At 38.9% G+C, this 16,173-nt stretch overlaps 1 protein-coding gene across 3 annotated transcripts in view; it reads left to right on the top strand.

Annotated features, from left to right (window-relative positions):
• DISP1 (dispatched RND transporter family member 1) overlaps positions 1–9,751 on the top strand; it is a 92,190-nt gene extending 82,439 nt beyond the window's left edge. For all 3 annotated transcript variants that reach the window (XM_056357030.1, XM_056357031.1, XM_056357032.1), the window contains exons 7-8: positions 922–1,019; positions 6,088–9,751. In XM_056357030.1, the coding sequence (XP_056213005.1) occupies positions 922–1,019; positions 6,088–9,732 (3,743 nt within the window). In that variant the 3' untranslated portion in view covers positions 9,733–9,751. The remainder of the gene's footprint in view (positions 1–921; positions 1,020–6,087) is intronic.
• Positions 9,752–16,173: the final 6,422 nt, after the last annotated feature.

Raw genomic sequence — 16,173 nt, 5'->3', positions numbered from 1 at the left:
CCATTATGTAAAGAAAACAGTTGATTTCCTCTTGACCCATTTTTGTCATTCCTGGTATCTTTCTTTGTCTGCTCCAGGATATGCAGATTTCAGTTTCCTTGATCCTAAAGCACTGTCAGAGATCATAAAGCACTACCCTGAGTCTTTTCATTACAGTCTTGTGAAAGGCAAAAATTGTGCACATTCACAGCAGTGGGAAAAAAATTCAGCCTTTTGGTTTTTGGAGTATTGTAATTAAAATGATAATATTTCTTAACCCAAAGTAACATGCTATGTTATGCAGCACCATGTATTTGTGGGTTTATGTTTCCCTCGTTGGCTATGCGTAAAGATCTCACTGCCACTAAGTAATTATTTCATTTCCTAAAAGCTGTCTTTAATAAATGTGATTTAATTTGTTATTTAAGATGTATGTGTCTAAACTGTAGAATTCTTAGAAATGGCCTCAAGGATATCACAACAATTTCCACTGCAGTCGTTTGCTTCTAAAGCAAAAACATTCTTGTAGAAACAGCTTTATAATTATTATTTATATTCCCAAATGACTTACTAAATCAGGCTTTGATTACTATTATCTGTGTACTGCCATTATGCTGTGCCAAGAATTTCATAGTTTGCTGATTAGATCTTTTGATTTTTGTTTGTCATATTTCAGAAGATAGTTTGCTTGAATGGAAGTCTGTAGAGCTTCTAAGTGGTATATAGTATTGAAGATGCCATATTTACTATAAGCACTTTAAGGAAACTGAAACTTTCATGTGGACTGAGTCTTAGAGATGAATAGCTCATCTTGAAAACGAGGTGGATTCCCACGACCTGACAAAGATTTCATCTGTGTCATTTGAATGGTGGGATTTTGCCTCAGTCTTTGATACCAGACGCACCCAAACAATCTCTAAAACCCCCCTCCTGTAATTTCAGGTGATCGCTATTCACGAGTGGTGTTTACGTCAACAGAAGGAGAGAATTTATGGAATTTGAATGCAATTAAGTCAATGTGCAATGTAGATAACTTGAGGGTAAGTAAATATGGCATTTAATTTGTTTAACTTGCAGATAGGAAATGTATTTGAAACTTCGTTTTGCTGCCCGTTGCCATCCAGTAGCATATTAGAGGACTTCTCTTTGTTCCTGTCATTTTCAAATGGTCAGTCAGCATGCAGATGAAGTTGGAAAACAACTTGTGGTTTGTAAATAAGATTATATTGGGGAATTTATTTGGTTTTGCTACTAATACAACCTAGAATGGGGTAGAGCAGGGTTGCTTCAGAAGGGTTTTTTTTTTTTTGCAGAAGGGACTATCCTAACTTCTGCTGGGAGTTCCCTCTTAGAATATTGTTCCATGGATTTTTGTTTTTGTTTCCCAGCAAATAATTAATTTTTTATGCTTTTTCACCTTCAGGTGAACTAATTGCATCCTCATAGCATAGGCCATTTTCTCTGACACCCAGTGGGTCACTCAGATTTATTTATTTATTTTTTAAGGTCAACAGAGAATAGGTTGGCAGATGGACATCAAAGGAACATAGATACAGTAGCTAGAAATATAGCCCAATTAATTAGATGTGGATAGTGATACTTTCAGAGTAAAATTAATTTGATCTTTAAAACTGAGTGAATGAAAGGAGTCATTTTGGCATTGTCTGTCTGGCCCTGTTGTAATTTTTCCAGGCTTTCCTTGTACTCAGTACTTTGTGTAGTCAAAATAACTATTGTAATAGCCAGCTTCAGAGGCTACCATAGCTGCTTTTACATGTGTTGGAAAATGATTTAGCACTCCAATTGAAATCAGTGTCTGGTTTCAACTGATGGAAGTTAACTGGCAAAGGCTAAAATACAATAAGCATTCATTTTTACATTTGTAAAATACAAGCTTATCGCTTGCTGCAGTGAACTCCTTTGAACTGTTGACTAACCATAATTGGCTTTGTACTAGTAACTTTGTATGGAATTGAAGCGATACGTCTTTCTTCTGTTAATAATGATCTGTTTATTTCCAAATTTTTCTCCTCCAAATCAAAAATAATCTTAAACAATTAACTTCATATTATACCGCATTTATTTCATGAGGAATATTTTCATCGTTAGGTTTGTTTATCATTGCCTTATAGACAACCGTGTAAATTTTGTGAATTCCCAAATTGTTTTCCCTAACAGCTGGCATTTGTTTGCTTAAAACATTGAGCTGTAGTGAAACATTGTATAATCCATCTCCCTGGGCAGTTTGCTGACATTTTGTCCTGGTTGGCCCCTGTTGGTGTAAGTGGGTTTTGTCCTCATGTGCTCATGAAATATTCTTATTTCCCCATCAGAGATTATTGCGCTGCCAGGATGGCTCATGTGATTACCCTTTATTTCTTTCAATCGGAATGAGCCTGGTGAGCAAAGTACTTAATCGAAGTATTTAAACAAAGTATTTAAACTAACCAAGCTCAGTTTTGAATGAACTGAGCTAGGGAGTAATCATATTGCCAGTTCAATCAGGATATACAGTGGCGAATAACCTTTTACAAGGGTAAAAATTGAGAGTTAGGGAGGGCGTGCTAATCTTTGGATTTAACTGTAAAAGTTTAGTCACATAGACAGCTGGTGCAGGTAGATCCCAGGTAGTACAGATCATTGCAAAGCAATGCAGTCTGTAATAAAAAAAATATATACTCTGTGTAACACAATAAAGGCAGTTAGTTACCTCTGAAGAATAATCTTTGTCAGGCTTGCATTACCCCTGAGGACTTTTTTTCCTCCCTATATGCACACATAGATAATAATGTATTATTTCAAAGACTGCTTTACTTCCTGAGACAAGGACAAAACTACTTCAAAAAACAAGCACCTTGCATCTTGTATCCATAAAAATAGCTCTTCCTTTGAAATAAGAACACTTCAGAAAACTAAATGTTGGCTATTACAGCTACGCCCACAGTTGTGTAGATATTTACAGAGAATAATGTTGCAGACAATGTTTCTATGCATCTTTTTTGTAATGTAGGCATTTACTTAAGAATATAGTATTTGAACATCTCAGCTGAGCAGAACGACAGTCCAACATGATAGCAGCATTGATTTTTAATCTAGCTAGTAGACAAAACAAACTGATATGGTTAGGTTTTGCAATTATTGCTGGTCTATGTATGTAAATTTATGCTAAAAATTAGAAAATGCTGAAGCTTTTTAAATTAAATGTAAAAAAACCTCGCTTGTTACTTGCAAATAACATGTTTGAATGATTTTAGCGCTTAGCAATTTCTAAGCACTTTTTAGAATTCATGAGGTGCTGCATATGCCCCACTTCTGAATGCTAAGCTCTGCCAGCAGCCAGTCCCTAGAGAGGATGCTGACTTGCACTGCAGCTATCGGAAGAAACTGATGACTTCAGAGATGTAGTGGTCTTACCGACTGTCTTCTGTAGTTGTTTTTGTTGTTGAATTCTTGCTTGTTTAGGGCCACAGCTCAGTTGAAATACGCAGCAAAGCTTTCTGTATTCAAAGACAGGAAAATCAGACACTTTTTTTTTTTGGAAATGCAAACCTCAGAATTTATGTATTCTACAGATAAGCAGGATTTCAGAACCAACTAGTATTTGCTTTAGTATGAACTAACAATATATCCCGTATGTGTTAATTGTATTCCCATCTGCTTGTAACTACTTTATATGTTTTACTGACACTTAGGGGCTCCATCCTACAGCTGCTTAGCATATGGTAGTCCTGTAATCTTCATGAAAACTTTATATACAAAACAACTATAGGAGGTGTTCTAATTTCTGACTACTTGGATAAGAGCAGCCTTTTTTTTTCCACCTGTAAATTGCAGAATGTTTTCCCTATTAACTATAAACAGTTATTTTATAAACTTCAAAGACTGTAAATGATCTCCTCAGACTGCGTATTTGTGATTCTGTGTCGCTGCCTAGATCCATTTGGGCAGGTCTGCCCACAGATACAGCATATGCACAGGTTGCACAGCTTAGTTTCCTTACTTGTTCCAAAATAAATTAAAATCTTGCCAGTGGCAGACCAAGTCTGGCAACAGCAAAATGGCCTTTTCAGTTCCTTTGGATCACCAACAAAGCCCAATGCTACAATATATTAACATTTTACGTAGTATTTTAATGAGCTATCTGGAGTGAAATTTTGTATTTTAATTTCTAATTTCCAGCTTGGCAGCTGGAAATGTTACTTTATCTTTGGCAACAGTTACTTTACCAGTGAATGTTTATGGCCTGCAGCAAGTGTTGAACAGATTATAAACCTTATTGTCCCATCTTGAACTTGAATACATAGAGAAGACAATACAATCCTTTCCTCCCAATTTGCCTATTATGTCCTCATAGGATTAACCTGGACATGTGCCATGAAAAATACAGATATGCTATTCCAGTGCTTCCTTTTATTTAGTAGGTTGTTCAGTTTTTCCTGAGTTTGCATGTGTGAATGTTTTTATCTGGAAACAATCAAATGTGAATTATCCTGGTTTTTTGGAATGCCGGTTTGTTATTGTTCAGAAACTGGTTGACAAAATTAAGCCCTTATTAAAGGTTTTATAACTGCCATGAGAATCCCCAAGTGCAGGGGTTTTGTCTGCATTATAAAGGATTGCTAATAATAAACTGATGCAATTTTGCCAATTTTGCTAAAAAAAACAACAAACCCAAACCAACCCAAACAACCAAAACCAATAACACAACCCAAACCCAAAAGTGGTATATTTCAGATCACCTGAATTTAAAACATACATTGATAATGGTTTCAGGGTCAAATCCTGTAAACTCTTAAGCACGTGACTTTATTAATGTGGCTTTGGTAATATGTGCTCATTCTATGTGACTTGATTAAATCTGAAATTTTACATATATCTAACTATTTGAAGGATTAGCTCTAAATTGTCATGTATAGCAAGCTATAAGTTCCAGCTTTTAAGATTTCTATTCCTTGTGACCTATTGAGTTTTCCCAACATGAGAAAATTTCCCTGATATCTAACCTTGTTACCTAAGAGTTTCAGTTCTATTTTATAATTACTTTCAGTTTTGTCTAGAAGTGCCTTATGGTGATTTAGCCAAGTCACGCTCTTATTGGCTTCAACTAAATCTGGAATATTCTTGAAGTAAAAGAAGGTTGTCCACATAAGGGGTTAACACAAAGCAAAGGAGAGTCCTTAACCAAAATGTTAAAATTGCTATAATTTTTTAAAGCTCTGGTGGGAGTTCCTAGGCTTTGGGCAGTCACTTGAACTTGAGGACCAGCAGTCCTCCCTCCTAACCCAGCTCTGTGCCCTTGTCTGCACTTGCCGCTGGTGCTTGCTTATCCCTGTGACTCCTCTGGCCTTGCTGCTGCTGCATCTTACTCCACTTTACTGCTGAGTCAGCTCTTGGGTCTTCGTCCCACAGTGGGTACAGCGTTCAGAAGCGTGACCTTTGTCTCTGTGCAGCAGGACTTATTTTGGGGCGCCTCACGCCACAGTAGAATCATCCAGGGCTTGTGCCCTGAAGATCCTGCATGACTTAGGGACACGCGGTGCCTGGGCAGCAGGCTGACTTGACTGAAGGAAATGTCTGTCAGCTGTACGAGAGCTAAAAAAGACTCATAAAGTGAGCATTGCAGAAGAGAGGTCAGATGATGGAAGTCATCGTAAAGCTGTCACATCCTTTCTTTCTGGATGATAAGTCCCTGCCTCTCTTAGGAACTTCTGTGTATGATTCCAAGCCAAATGAAACTTCATTGATGTATGGCTGATTATTTATTTTCAGGACTAGCATGAGATAATAGAAGAGAGTTAACAGTTCTCAATCTGGGAAAAAAGCCACCCCACCCCAGACCATCTTCAAACAATAGAATTACAATATTCTTAATGCTTCTGCCAAGTCTATGCCTCTGTGACAAGTCAGTATACTGAGTTACTGCTGGTTTGGTCTGCTGCATGTAAGAGGATACTGATCAAAAACAATGTGTGTGGAAATAAGAATTTCAAATGTTAACACAAAAGGACCGTAAGCTGAACTTTGGCGCTTTTTTTGCGGGTGAATGTTTCTAATAAATGCAGACTATTGCTTTAAACTGGATTTTTTACCCTGCCTGTCTTTATACAGATCAGATCCCATTCCCACTTTGGTGATCTCTGCCAGAGAGCCACTGCTGCTTCGTGCTGTCCCAGCTGGACACTGGGCAACTATATTGCTATTCTAAACAACAGGTCATCGTGTCAAAAAATTGTAGAACGGGATGTCTCTCACACCCTAAAGCTGCTTCGCACATGTGCCAAATACTACTACAATGGAACCCTGGGGCCAGACTGCTGGGATATGAATGCCAAAAGGAAGGACCAACTCAAGTGTACAAATGTGCCTCGTAAATGTACCAAGTACAATGCTGTTTACCAGATCCTTCACTATCTAGTGGACAAGGATTTTCTAAGCCCAAAGACAGCTGACTATGTCTTGCCAGCTTTAAAATACAGCATGCTTTTCTCTCCAACTGAGAAAGGGGAAAGCATGATGAGTATTTACCTTGATAACTTTGAGAACTGGAACGCTTCTGATGGTGTAACAACCGTCACAGGGATTGAGTTTGGAATAAAGCATAGATTGTTTCAAGATTACCTGTTGATGGATACCGTGTATCCTGCCATAGCCATTGTAATTGTTTTACTAGTCATGTGTGTATACACGAAGTCCATGTTTATCACGCTGATGACTATGTTTGCAATAATTAGTTCCTTGATTATTTCTTACTTTCTCTATCGAGTAGTATTTAATTTTGAGTTCTTTCCATTCATGAATCTCACGGCATTGATTATTCTTGTTGGGATTGGAGCAGATGATGCTTTTGTCTTATGTGATGTTTGGAACTACACAAAATTTGATAAACCTCATGCTGGAACCTCTGAGACAGTAAGCATTACACTGCAGCATGCTGCTCTTTCCATGTTTGTCACGAGTTTTACTACCGCTGCTGCCTTCTATGCTAATTATGTCAGCAATATCACAGCAATCAGGTGTTTTGGTGTTTATGCCGGCACTGCCATTTTGGTGAATTATGTTTTGATGGTTACATGGCTACCTGCTGTAGTTGTATTACATGAACGATACCTTCTTAATATTTTCAGTTGCTTTAAGAAACCTCAGCAGAGGGTATACAACAACAAAAACTGCTGGACAGTGTTGTGCCAAATGTTCCACAAGGTTATTTTTGCAGTCTCAGAAACATCCAGGATATTTTTTGAAAAAGTTTTGCCATGCATTGTTATCAAATTTCGATACATTTGGCTTTTCTGGTTCCTTGCCTTAACCATTGGTGGAGCATATATAGTGTGTGTAAATCCAAAGATGAAATTGCCATCGTTGGAGCTCTCAGAGTTTCAGGTATTTAGGTCTTCTCACCCATTTGAACGATATGATGCAGAATATAAAAAACTTTTTATGTTTGAACGTGTCCACCATGGAGAAGAGCTCCACATGCCAATTACGGTAATCTGGGGTGTCACACCTGAGGATAATGGTGACCCTTTAAACCCTAAAAGTAAAGGAAAGCTGCAGCTAGATAGTAGTTTTAATATTGCTAGCCCAGCTTCACAGGTTTGGATTTTACGTTTCTGTCAGAAGTTAAGAAATCAAACATTTTACTATCAGACTGAAGAACAAGACTTCACAAGCTGCTTCATTGAAACATTTAAGCAGTGGATGGAAAATCAAGACTGCGATGAGCCATCCCTTTACCCCTGCTGCAGCCACTGGAGCTTTCCATACAAACAAGAAGTTTTTGAATTATGTATCAAGAGAGCTATAATGGAGCTAGAAAGAAGCACAGGGTACCATTTAGACAGTAAAACCCCAGGGCCTCGCTTTGACCTAAATGACACCATCAGGGCAGTGGTGTTGGAGTTCCAAAGCACTTACCTCTTCACACTGGCTTATGAGAAAATGCATCAGTTTTACAAAGAGGTGGACCTGTGGATTTCAAGTGAGCTTAGTTCTGCCCCTGAAGGTCTCAGCAATGGTTGGTTTGTGAGTAACCTCGAATTTTATGATCTTCAGGACAGCCTTTCTGATGGTACTCTGATTGCCATGGGTCTTTCAGTTGCTGTTGCATTTAGTGTAATGCTTCTTACGACTTGGAATATAATTATAAGCCTTTATGCAATAGTTTCAATAGCTGGAACTATTTTTGTTACAGTAGGTTCTTTGGTTCTTCTTGGATGGGAGCTAAATGTGTTAGAATCTGTCACTATTTCGGTGGCTGTTGGCTTATCTGTAGACTTTGCTGTTCATTATGGAGTGGCTTATCGCTTAGCCCCTGACCCTGATCGAGAGGGAAAGGTCATTTTTTCTTTAAGTCGTATGGGTTCTGCTATTGCAATGGCTGCATTGACTACATTTGTAGCTGGAGCAATGATGATGCCCTCTACAGTGTTGGCGTACACGCAGCTTGGCACTTTTATGATGCTTATCATGTGCATTAGTTGGGCTTTTGCAACGTTCTTCTTCCAGTGCATGTGCCGATGCCTTGGACCCCAGGGCACTTGTGGCCAGATCCCGCTACCAAAAAAATTGCGGTGTAATGCCTTCTCTCAGACCTTTTCAGGAGCCCAAGGAGGCAGAGGTCAAAATAAATCCCATCCTGTTAGCAAATATCAGCTGGACTCTAGAAGTCAAAAACCAGAAGTGGAGCATGAGCACTATGAGCTTGAGCCTCTGGCATCACAAACTGGTCTCTGTAACCCTGCAGAGAAGGTGACGTACGAAGAAACTCATATCTGCTCAGAGCTCTTCAGCAGCCGGCTCCAAAACACATGTATGCCTATGCATTCAGCCTATAACAGCGAAGTGAGTAAAAGCATCAAAAACGTGGCTAGTTCAGCTATGCTACAGACATCTATTGACCAACACACCATATGCCCGATTTTCTCTCAAAACAGGCAGTGTAGCTGTCCCGATGCATATAAGCAAGTGGCAGTGAAGTGGAGTCCACACTCATGTCAACAGTTAAGTGACACCTTCTGTTACCAGTGTTCTCCTTCACCGGGAACGGTACAGATCCAAAGCTCTGTAGCTCCTATAAATGCTTTACAGCAAGCTGCCGAAGGTTATGTGCACCCAGTCCAGCATGTCCTCCACTGCAGTTGCCTTCAAGGAAGGCTCAAAAGAACCATGACGCAGAACTCTCTGCCTAAAAATTTTTTCCTCCAGTCTGTGCAACAGTTTCAGGCACATCAAAGAATAAATAGGACAGATTCGCATGCTCATCAAAACCCAGAGGAAAACGTAAGAACTGTTCCAAAGGCGATGAGCTCCTCACAGTTTCTTTGCCGAAACGCAGGACCTCTAATAGTGCGTTGCTCTGAATGTGAGAACAGTCTATCAAATAACCAAAAGGGATTCTGTCAGCAGGCAGACAAGGGTGATGAAAAGGGTGGTACAGAAGCGAACGGGGTTGAAAGCAAGAAAGCCTCTCTGTCAAAGCAGAAAAAGAAAGCTGAGAGCAAGATAGATCAGCGTTCTTTGCAGAATGACCGGGTTTTAAAGGCTGACCAAAATGATAAAAAACATCTGCTGAATAGGTCAGTGAGAGAGGCTCGCTATGAGGGTTGCCGTGAAAATTCACACTGTTGTAGCAAGGCTATCGCAGTGAAGTGCAATTCTGTTGACTGTCAAATGCCAAACATCGAAGCCAATGTGCCTCCTATGCTAATGCGCCCAGAACTTTCCAATGAAAGTTTGTTAATAAAAACACTATAATAAATCTTTAATTTGGCAATCCTGTGTCTTTCTTTTTCAAGTAAGTTTAAAACACTGAAAAGCCCTGAATAAATATGGGTTATAATTTGCATTTTGGAATGAAAAATGTATTTTATAGAACAGTAACATTTATACCTTTCATAAAGCCATTACATGTAGTAAAACCTGATGTTGTCCAGAATGTTTTTTTGCCGTAACTCATGAGCTGGATTATGCTTAACTTGGTTTTTGTCCCAGGGCATTAGAGTTTGAATTCTTCTTAGAAACCATCTCAAGAAATAGAGCGTTACAAAGAAACTCTCTCTTTTCTGAAGCCAGGGCTTGTGAGATTGATAACATTTGGGGTGGACTAAGATTGCCACATTTTCAGAGTACATCATTTACCTTTATTCTGATTGGCAGGCTTACACGCACCTTGAAACAGCAGCAGGGCTATAACTGTGTTCGTTCAGGATTGTCTGAAACACCAGCTCTGCAGGGTGTCCTGTTTGGGGAATTTTTTTAACTATTTATCCTAACAAAATCTAAAGAAAAGCTGTTGGAGATCAACAGCGTTTTCACTACCGTTGTTGCATATCTATTTATATAGTGCAGTAAAACTTTTTGAACTTACCCGTTCTGGCAGTTACTGTGTAGACTTTGCCATTAAATACCAGAGAATGCAGGTGGGAATATTAGTAAGTAAATACTATTTAGTTGTTGGTGATGACAAGGGAAGTATAATTCATGTGTATGAGAAACGTATGTATAAAAAAAATCAGGAGTTAGAAAACTGGGTGTGAAGTGCCTTGCAATACTGAACTTTTCCCCACAAAGTATGGAAATTAGAAGTAAATTTACTGTGCAGAAAGGCATAGTTAATACACATGTTCTAGACTTACAGTCAATAGTATCAGATGAAGTTAGTTAAAGAGGCTCAAATACATAAAATAGTGTGCTCTGAGTTTTCTTACCCAGAGGAGTTCCAAGATGTAGTTAGAAAGACTGAACTAAACCATGTAACCAAAACATCGGATTTCAAACATCGTGTTTGTGTGACTACAGGGTTTAGTCAAATGACAGCTATGGTTTGGTCGTGGGAATGCTTGCTGGTCTCATTCACAGAGGGTGGATTTGAGACCTGGAACTGTGTAGTATGTCGTAATTGCTCTGCACCTTAATGACAGGTCTCTCTTCATGTAATCGTTTGGTTATGCCGATTTACTACACACAGATAACACAAGATAGATTTTTGTGGACTGCTGTGATACCATGTACTTGGTGTGCTATGAATCACTGGAGGAAAAGCCTGGCTTTTTCTGTTCTAATGTTCATGTCAAGGGGACGCAGAAGATTAGTATCATACAACAAACCACTTTAGTTTGTCTGGAGTAGTGATGTTGGTGCTTATATGACTGGATATAAGTGACTGAAATAGAATAAGAGGTTGAAATCTATAGAAAAAGTTAAAATAGTTTTATGTGGTCTAAGAAGAGTAGCTTCTTAGATATAATATAAAACTCAGTTCTTTTAAAACTCATAACTCAGTTTAGAGCCAGATTCTTTCTAAATGTTTGTAATGAGAGCAATTCAATGATTTTCTGTGCACCATAGAGGCCGGTAATTATAAAGAGCTAGGACTTGCAGTGCCGGCAATCTAAAGAAATTAAAAGGGATAAGAAATAAACTGGGCTGTTGCTGTTGTCTAGCTTTCTTCCTGACCGCTGCACCTGCTTGAGTGCAGTTTCTGTGAGGTCTGTATGTAACTTGCTAAGCAATAAATTGTCCTGAAATAATAAAAAAAAAAGTTATGATAGTTTAATTGACCTGCAGTCAGACGTTGCCAAAGCAGTATGTAATGCTTGTGTAGTGCCTGTCACATCAGCTGTCATTCACAGCTGTGCCTTTGAGACATGGGCCTTAGGGGAGGTCCCCAGCTAATGCATCTACAGAACATAGGACGTTTTGAGCTGATGAGCTCAAAAGTGAGGTTTTTTTCTAAGCCAGTTTTCCATAACTGCATTCTGTATAACGAGAACCCTTTTGACTGCTTATATTAATAACTGCTTTTATGACAGTGAGGTAAGCGGTAGAGATTAATGTTGTATTTTTGTAATGATTTATACGTTCTTGAAGGCTGATACAATGAAAAAAATGGGGCAGATAAGGAGTTGTGATGTAATGTACTCTTAGAAAAGATTTAAATGAGCTAATGTACTTGGCTAGCGAACGGTATTGCTGTTGTATTTGCCTTTTGTGACTTTGCTGTTACCTCCCTGCTAACTGCTTTATTCTTTCCAAATCATTTAGCTGGACAAGGAGCAGTCATTGAAGCAGATAAGTTTAATACTTATGTATGTAGCACTGTATGTGTGTATGTGTGCCGCATCTATGTCAATTCATGAATAGACTCTCAAATCCATTCCTGGAGAGCGGAAGAGAATACGTATTGGTTCCAGTGACATTTGAAGGCTGCTGAGGCTATGCGTTATTCTCTTCTCATAAAACTCGTGAGAGAAAAAAAGAAATATCAATAATTAAGTTTTTACAGGTTACTAGGAGCAAGCACGGAGGGGTGGGATCCTGGTCCACTCACTCCGGGAAATCTTAACAAGGACCATTACGTCCTACTGAGGCATCTCTCCAGGACTTGCCAGTGATTGCCAAGTCCCAAGGGAAGCTGATGAGCCTAGAATACTCTAATTTCCATTAAGTGATGTGCTGTCACTGAGGTCCTCCCTGGCATTGGGATCGCGTAGTGAATTTGGATGTGTGCATGCCACACTGGCAAAGTGTGGTGCTTCTCTTGTAGGCTGCCCACCTGGGGTCAGGGCCTTGCCACTGGCACTGGCTCACGCTTCCTCCATGAAGTGACGTGGTCCTGGCTTTAGAAGATGCAGAGTTTTATTTCTATGGATAATCAGTGCTGGGGTATTCACCAAACTGGGCAAGATATTTGGTAATTGTTCTGGTAGTGATGACAAGTGTAGCTTGGGACATGACAGACGTGCCTTCTGCCTTTTCAAAGTCTAGGAAAGACTTTACTGTAACTTGTAGATGCAGTTAATCTTTGAAGTGACATCTCTGATTATCCAGGGGTGGAGAGAGAGGCTTTACGTAGATCTGGTGGTGGCTCTGAAGATGCTAGTACACTTTCTTCAGGAATAAAGAATACAAACCAGAATCTTCCTGGGAGTGGGACTCGCATCTGAGACCAACTCTCTCAAATTCACCTCACCTGGCAGAAAGAAATTATATTTAGCATACTAGATACCCTATTTGTCTGTGGTTTTTCACATTACGATCACATTTATAGTGTGGGTATTACAGTGATTGGTTTAACAAAAAATCACACAGTAATTTACAATAAGTTTTTTAAAATATGACACCAGGCTCAATTTATAATCACTGTGAATGCAGCTACCTCATACAAGGTATTGGTAGATGGGTAGGTAGCTGGTATAGTAATGTAAAGGGCTTTTTTAAGTCAGTATTTCATTGTTTGTGTTTTTTAAAAGAATTAAAATCCCATCTTTTTACAATCACCTGCAATCAATTAATTTCATCTTTTTTAACTAATGTGAGGGAATTACTTTGAAATGCTTTGAATTAGGAACACCTCTAATTTTGCCAGATGGAGTTCTGGCAGTTAGTCCAAGAAAGCTCTAAAAATACAGGTTGACAAATGACAAAAATTTTAGCACTGTAAGAAACGTCAAATGTGATCAAAATTGAATGTATTTTATTTATATAGAAAACGTTTTACTACTTAATGTAGGTAGCAGATGGGTGATTCAGGCCAAAATCACACTGACTTCATTGAATTGGACCTTAAATTTTTTCCATGTGCTGGCAAGCTATTATTAAATTTTACTTCTGCCAATAGTATCTGCAGTGCCTATATACATCTAGCATCTGATTTATGATGGTGAGTTGGGACACCATCCTACTAAGTACTGTGTATTCCCACGGTGTGAAACAACACTTGCCTTTGCAAAAACAGCTCAGTCTGTATAGGTAGGAGAGGCTGGGAGAAAGGCAATAGCTTCTCCGCGTTCATAACAGATCTCCGCAGATTCCTGAATTTGGATCCCATGTCACTATTGCAGAACTACCCTCACTTTTTAATGTTGTTACTCTTTGAATATTTATTCTGTATGTGGTATCAGTCTGGCATCAGTCGTTCTGCCTCTGTATATCTCACTGGTTCACTCAGTTTATCAAAATAAAGTCTCTGAGGTCTGGAGAGCCTGTAAAATAGATCGTGCACAGCTTAGGCTGCAGTGTTTAGGTACTACTGCGCTACAACTTCTGGATACTAAGCAGTCTTACACATCAAGGACTCTTGACTTTGCTGTTTCCTTTTACTTGGCAGCTTGTATTCTGAGTGTTTTTTCCTAAGGTCTCCACTTCAGCAAGTTGCATAGACCATAGACCCAGGTGCTTCCTGGAGACAAGTAATTTTCAGTTGATTCCTAAAATGTATTAGAGTTCCTATGTCCGTCTTGGGTTTGGATTCCATTTTTTAGGTTTTGATAAATGTTCCTTTACCTGCAAGTGGATAGACATATTCCAGAGGAGCAGCTGGTTGTTGCTTTTATTTAAATTCTGTTAGTTAATAACGTATGTTGAGTCTAGTTCCCAAACCATTAATTAAAACTGGTGCTGATTTGTCTTCTTAAAAGCAGCAGGGATAACACTTGCTGTGGGCTGGCCACAACGATGGTAGTTGTTAGAAGTTGAACTCTTCCAGCAATAAATCCTCTTAGCAGATGGATGGCTTTGTTGTGAGGCCGAAACAAACTTTCTTAAGCCCTTATAGACTTAATCGAAATTGTCTGTGAATTTATCTTAATAGCCATTCTAGCACATTTCTCCGTGACTTGGCTATAAATAATGACTGACTCTTTAGTAATGCTGCCTATATTACAGTGTCCTGATCTTTTAAAACCAGTACAACTAAAATATACTTAATAATGTCAGACCCTTAAAAATTTGACTTAAGCCATGTCTTCTGCATACAGTGTTTTTTTTATATTATTCAATAATAGGAAATATCATAGTTTAAATTTTAAGATGGATGATGTACTGCAGTTATTACTGAATTTACGTATATTTGAAGTCTTTCAGGACAAATGAAGGATACATGAGGACAGCTGGGCTGGGGATGGCTGACAAGGTGGCATCTCAGATTGTTTGCCCTCACCCAACCCTAGTAGCAGGTCACCTGAAATCACCTTGCTGTAACGGCAGTGTTCTGGAGCTGGCAGAGGAGCATCAGGTACCTGAAGCGTGGGGGGAGCAGAGGGGCAACAACTGCATCAGCTGCCTCTTGTCCCCTTCCCTCACCAGCAGAGTTCTTCACTTTATAATTCAAAAAACCTTCTGTGTGTTGTGTGCTGGGACAATAATTCAACTCTCACTTTAATAGTATAAATCAAAAGTAAATTAATTGGAGTTACTGGAGCTGTGTTGCTCTAAGAAAGAGAGGTATTGCAACTACTGAGTTCTTGGCTTTCATAAAAATTCCTAGTAAGCGTTAGTGTTTGGCCCCAAATCCATTTTCAGAGCGAGGTGTTCGCGTGCAAAAGCAGAACTCATGGATTTACCACGTCCTTACAGTCGTGGTAAAAATGAACAGAAATAGGCAACTGAAGGCACCTGAACTCAGTACTGAAAAGGCTGACAGCACGGAAAGGTGGGTTTAGCTGTGCTTTTGAGTGGAGAGTTCTGTTGGAGGCATCCTGCAGTACGAGATCAGAGATACTCTCCGCTTTTTCTAACGACAATAGTCTGTTTAAATATATACTTTTAAATCTATGTTTTTAAATTTTGCTTTACATATTTATTTTATAGTATATGATAGTCTTGTCCCAAATATTTTCCAAGTGATCTGACATGGCATGGCTGAACATCAGACCTTTTTCCTAGCGTATACCCTTTTCATTCTGGCAGAGCTTGAACTTGTGGCTGTCACAGCAGTAAAGCTCTCCAAGACCCTTACTCGCTTTTTCTTCTATCCTGTGTCCTTAGGGTTCTGTCTCATCTGACCCTAAAATTTTGGGCTTTTCTTAGATACCCTAACAGCTTGATTTCTTTCCTGACGTAGTACTGAAACTGTGAAGTGCCAAATGTAGTTCATTTTGACATTAATATACACTAAAGATAACCAGTTTTCCCTGTATTTCATGTATTCATAAAGCTGCATGTACCAGGCCTTCCTCTCCTTTTGTTAATTGCCATTTTTCTTGGGTTTTTGAAATACAATTTTTTTTGAATACAATCTTTTGAAAGATTGTGTAGTTGTGTAGCATAATCTCTTTGATCCTTTAACAGAGAGGCTTTATTTACATTTGAGGAGTATAGTATGTCAGCTTTTTGATACTCCACAGCTGTATTACAATACTAAACAGGGCAGAAATAGAGAGTACTGTATTACACTGATACTAGTTTGAATACTTG

This window comes from Falco biarmicus, chromosome 12 (assembly GCF_023638135.1).
Source record: "Falco biarmicus isolate bFalBia1 chromosome 12, bFalBia1.pri, whole genome shotgun sequence".
In the NCBI taxonomy this organism is placed as follows: Eukaryota; Metazoa; Chordata; class Aves; order Falconiformes; family Falconidae; genus Falco; species Falco biarmicus.
The sequence above is the reverse complement of the archived record's forward strand: the minus strand, read 5'-3'. Positions and strand labels throughout refer to the sequence as shown.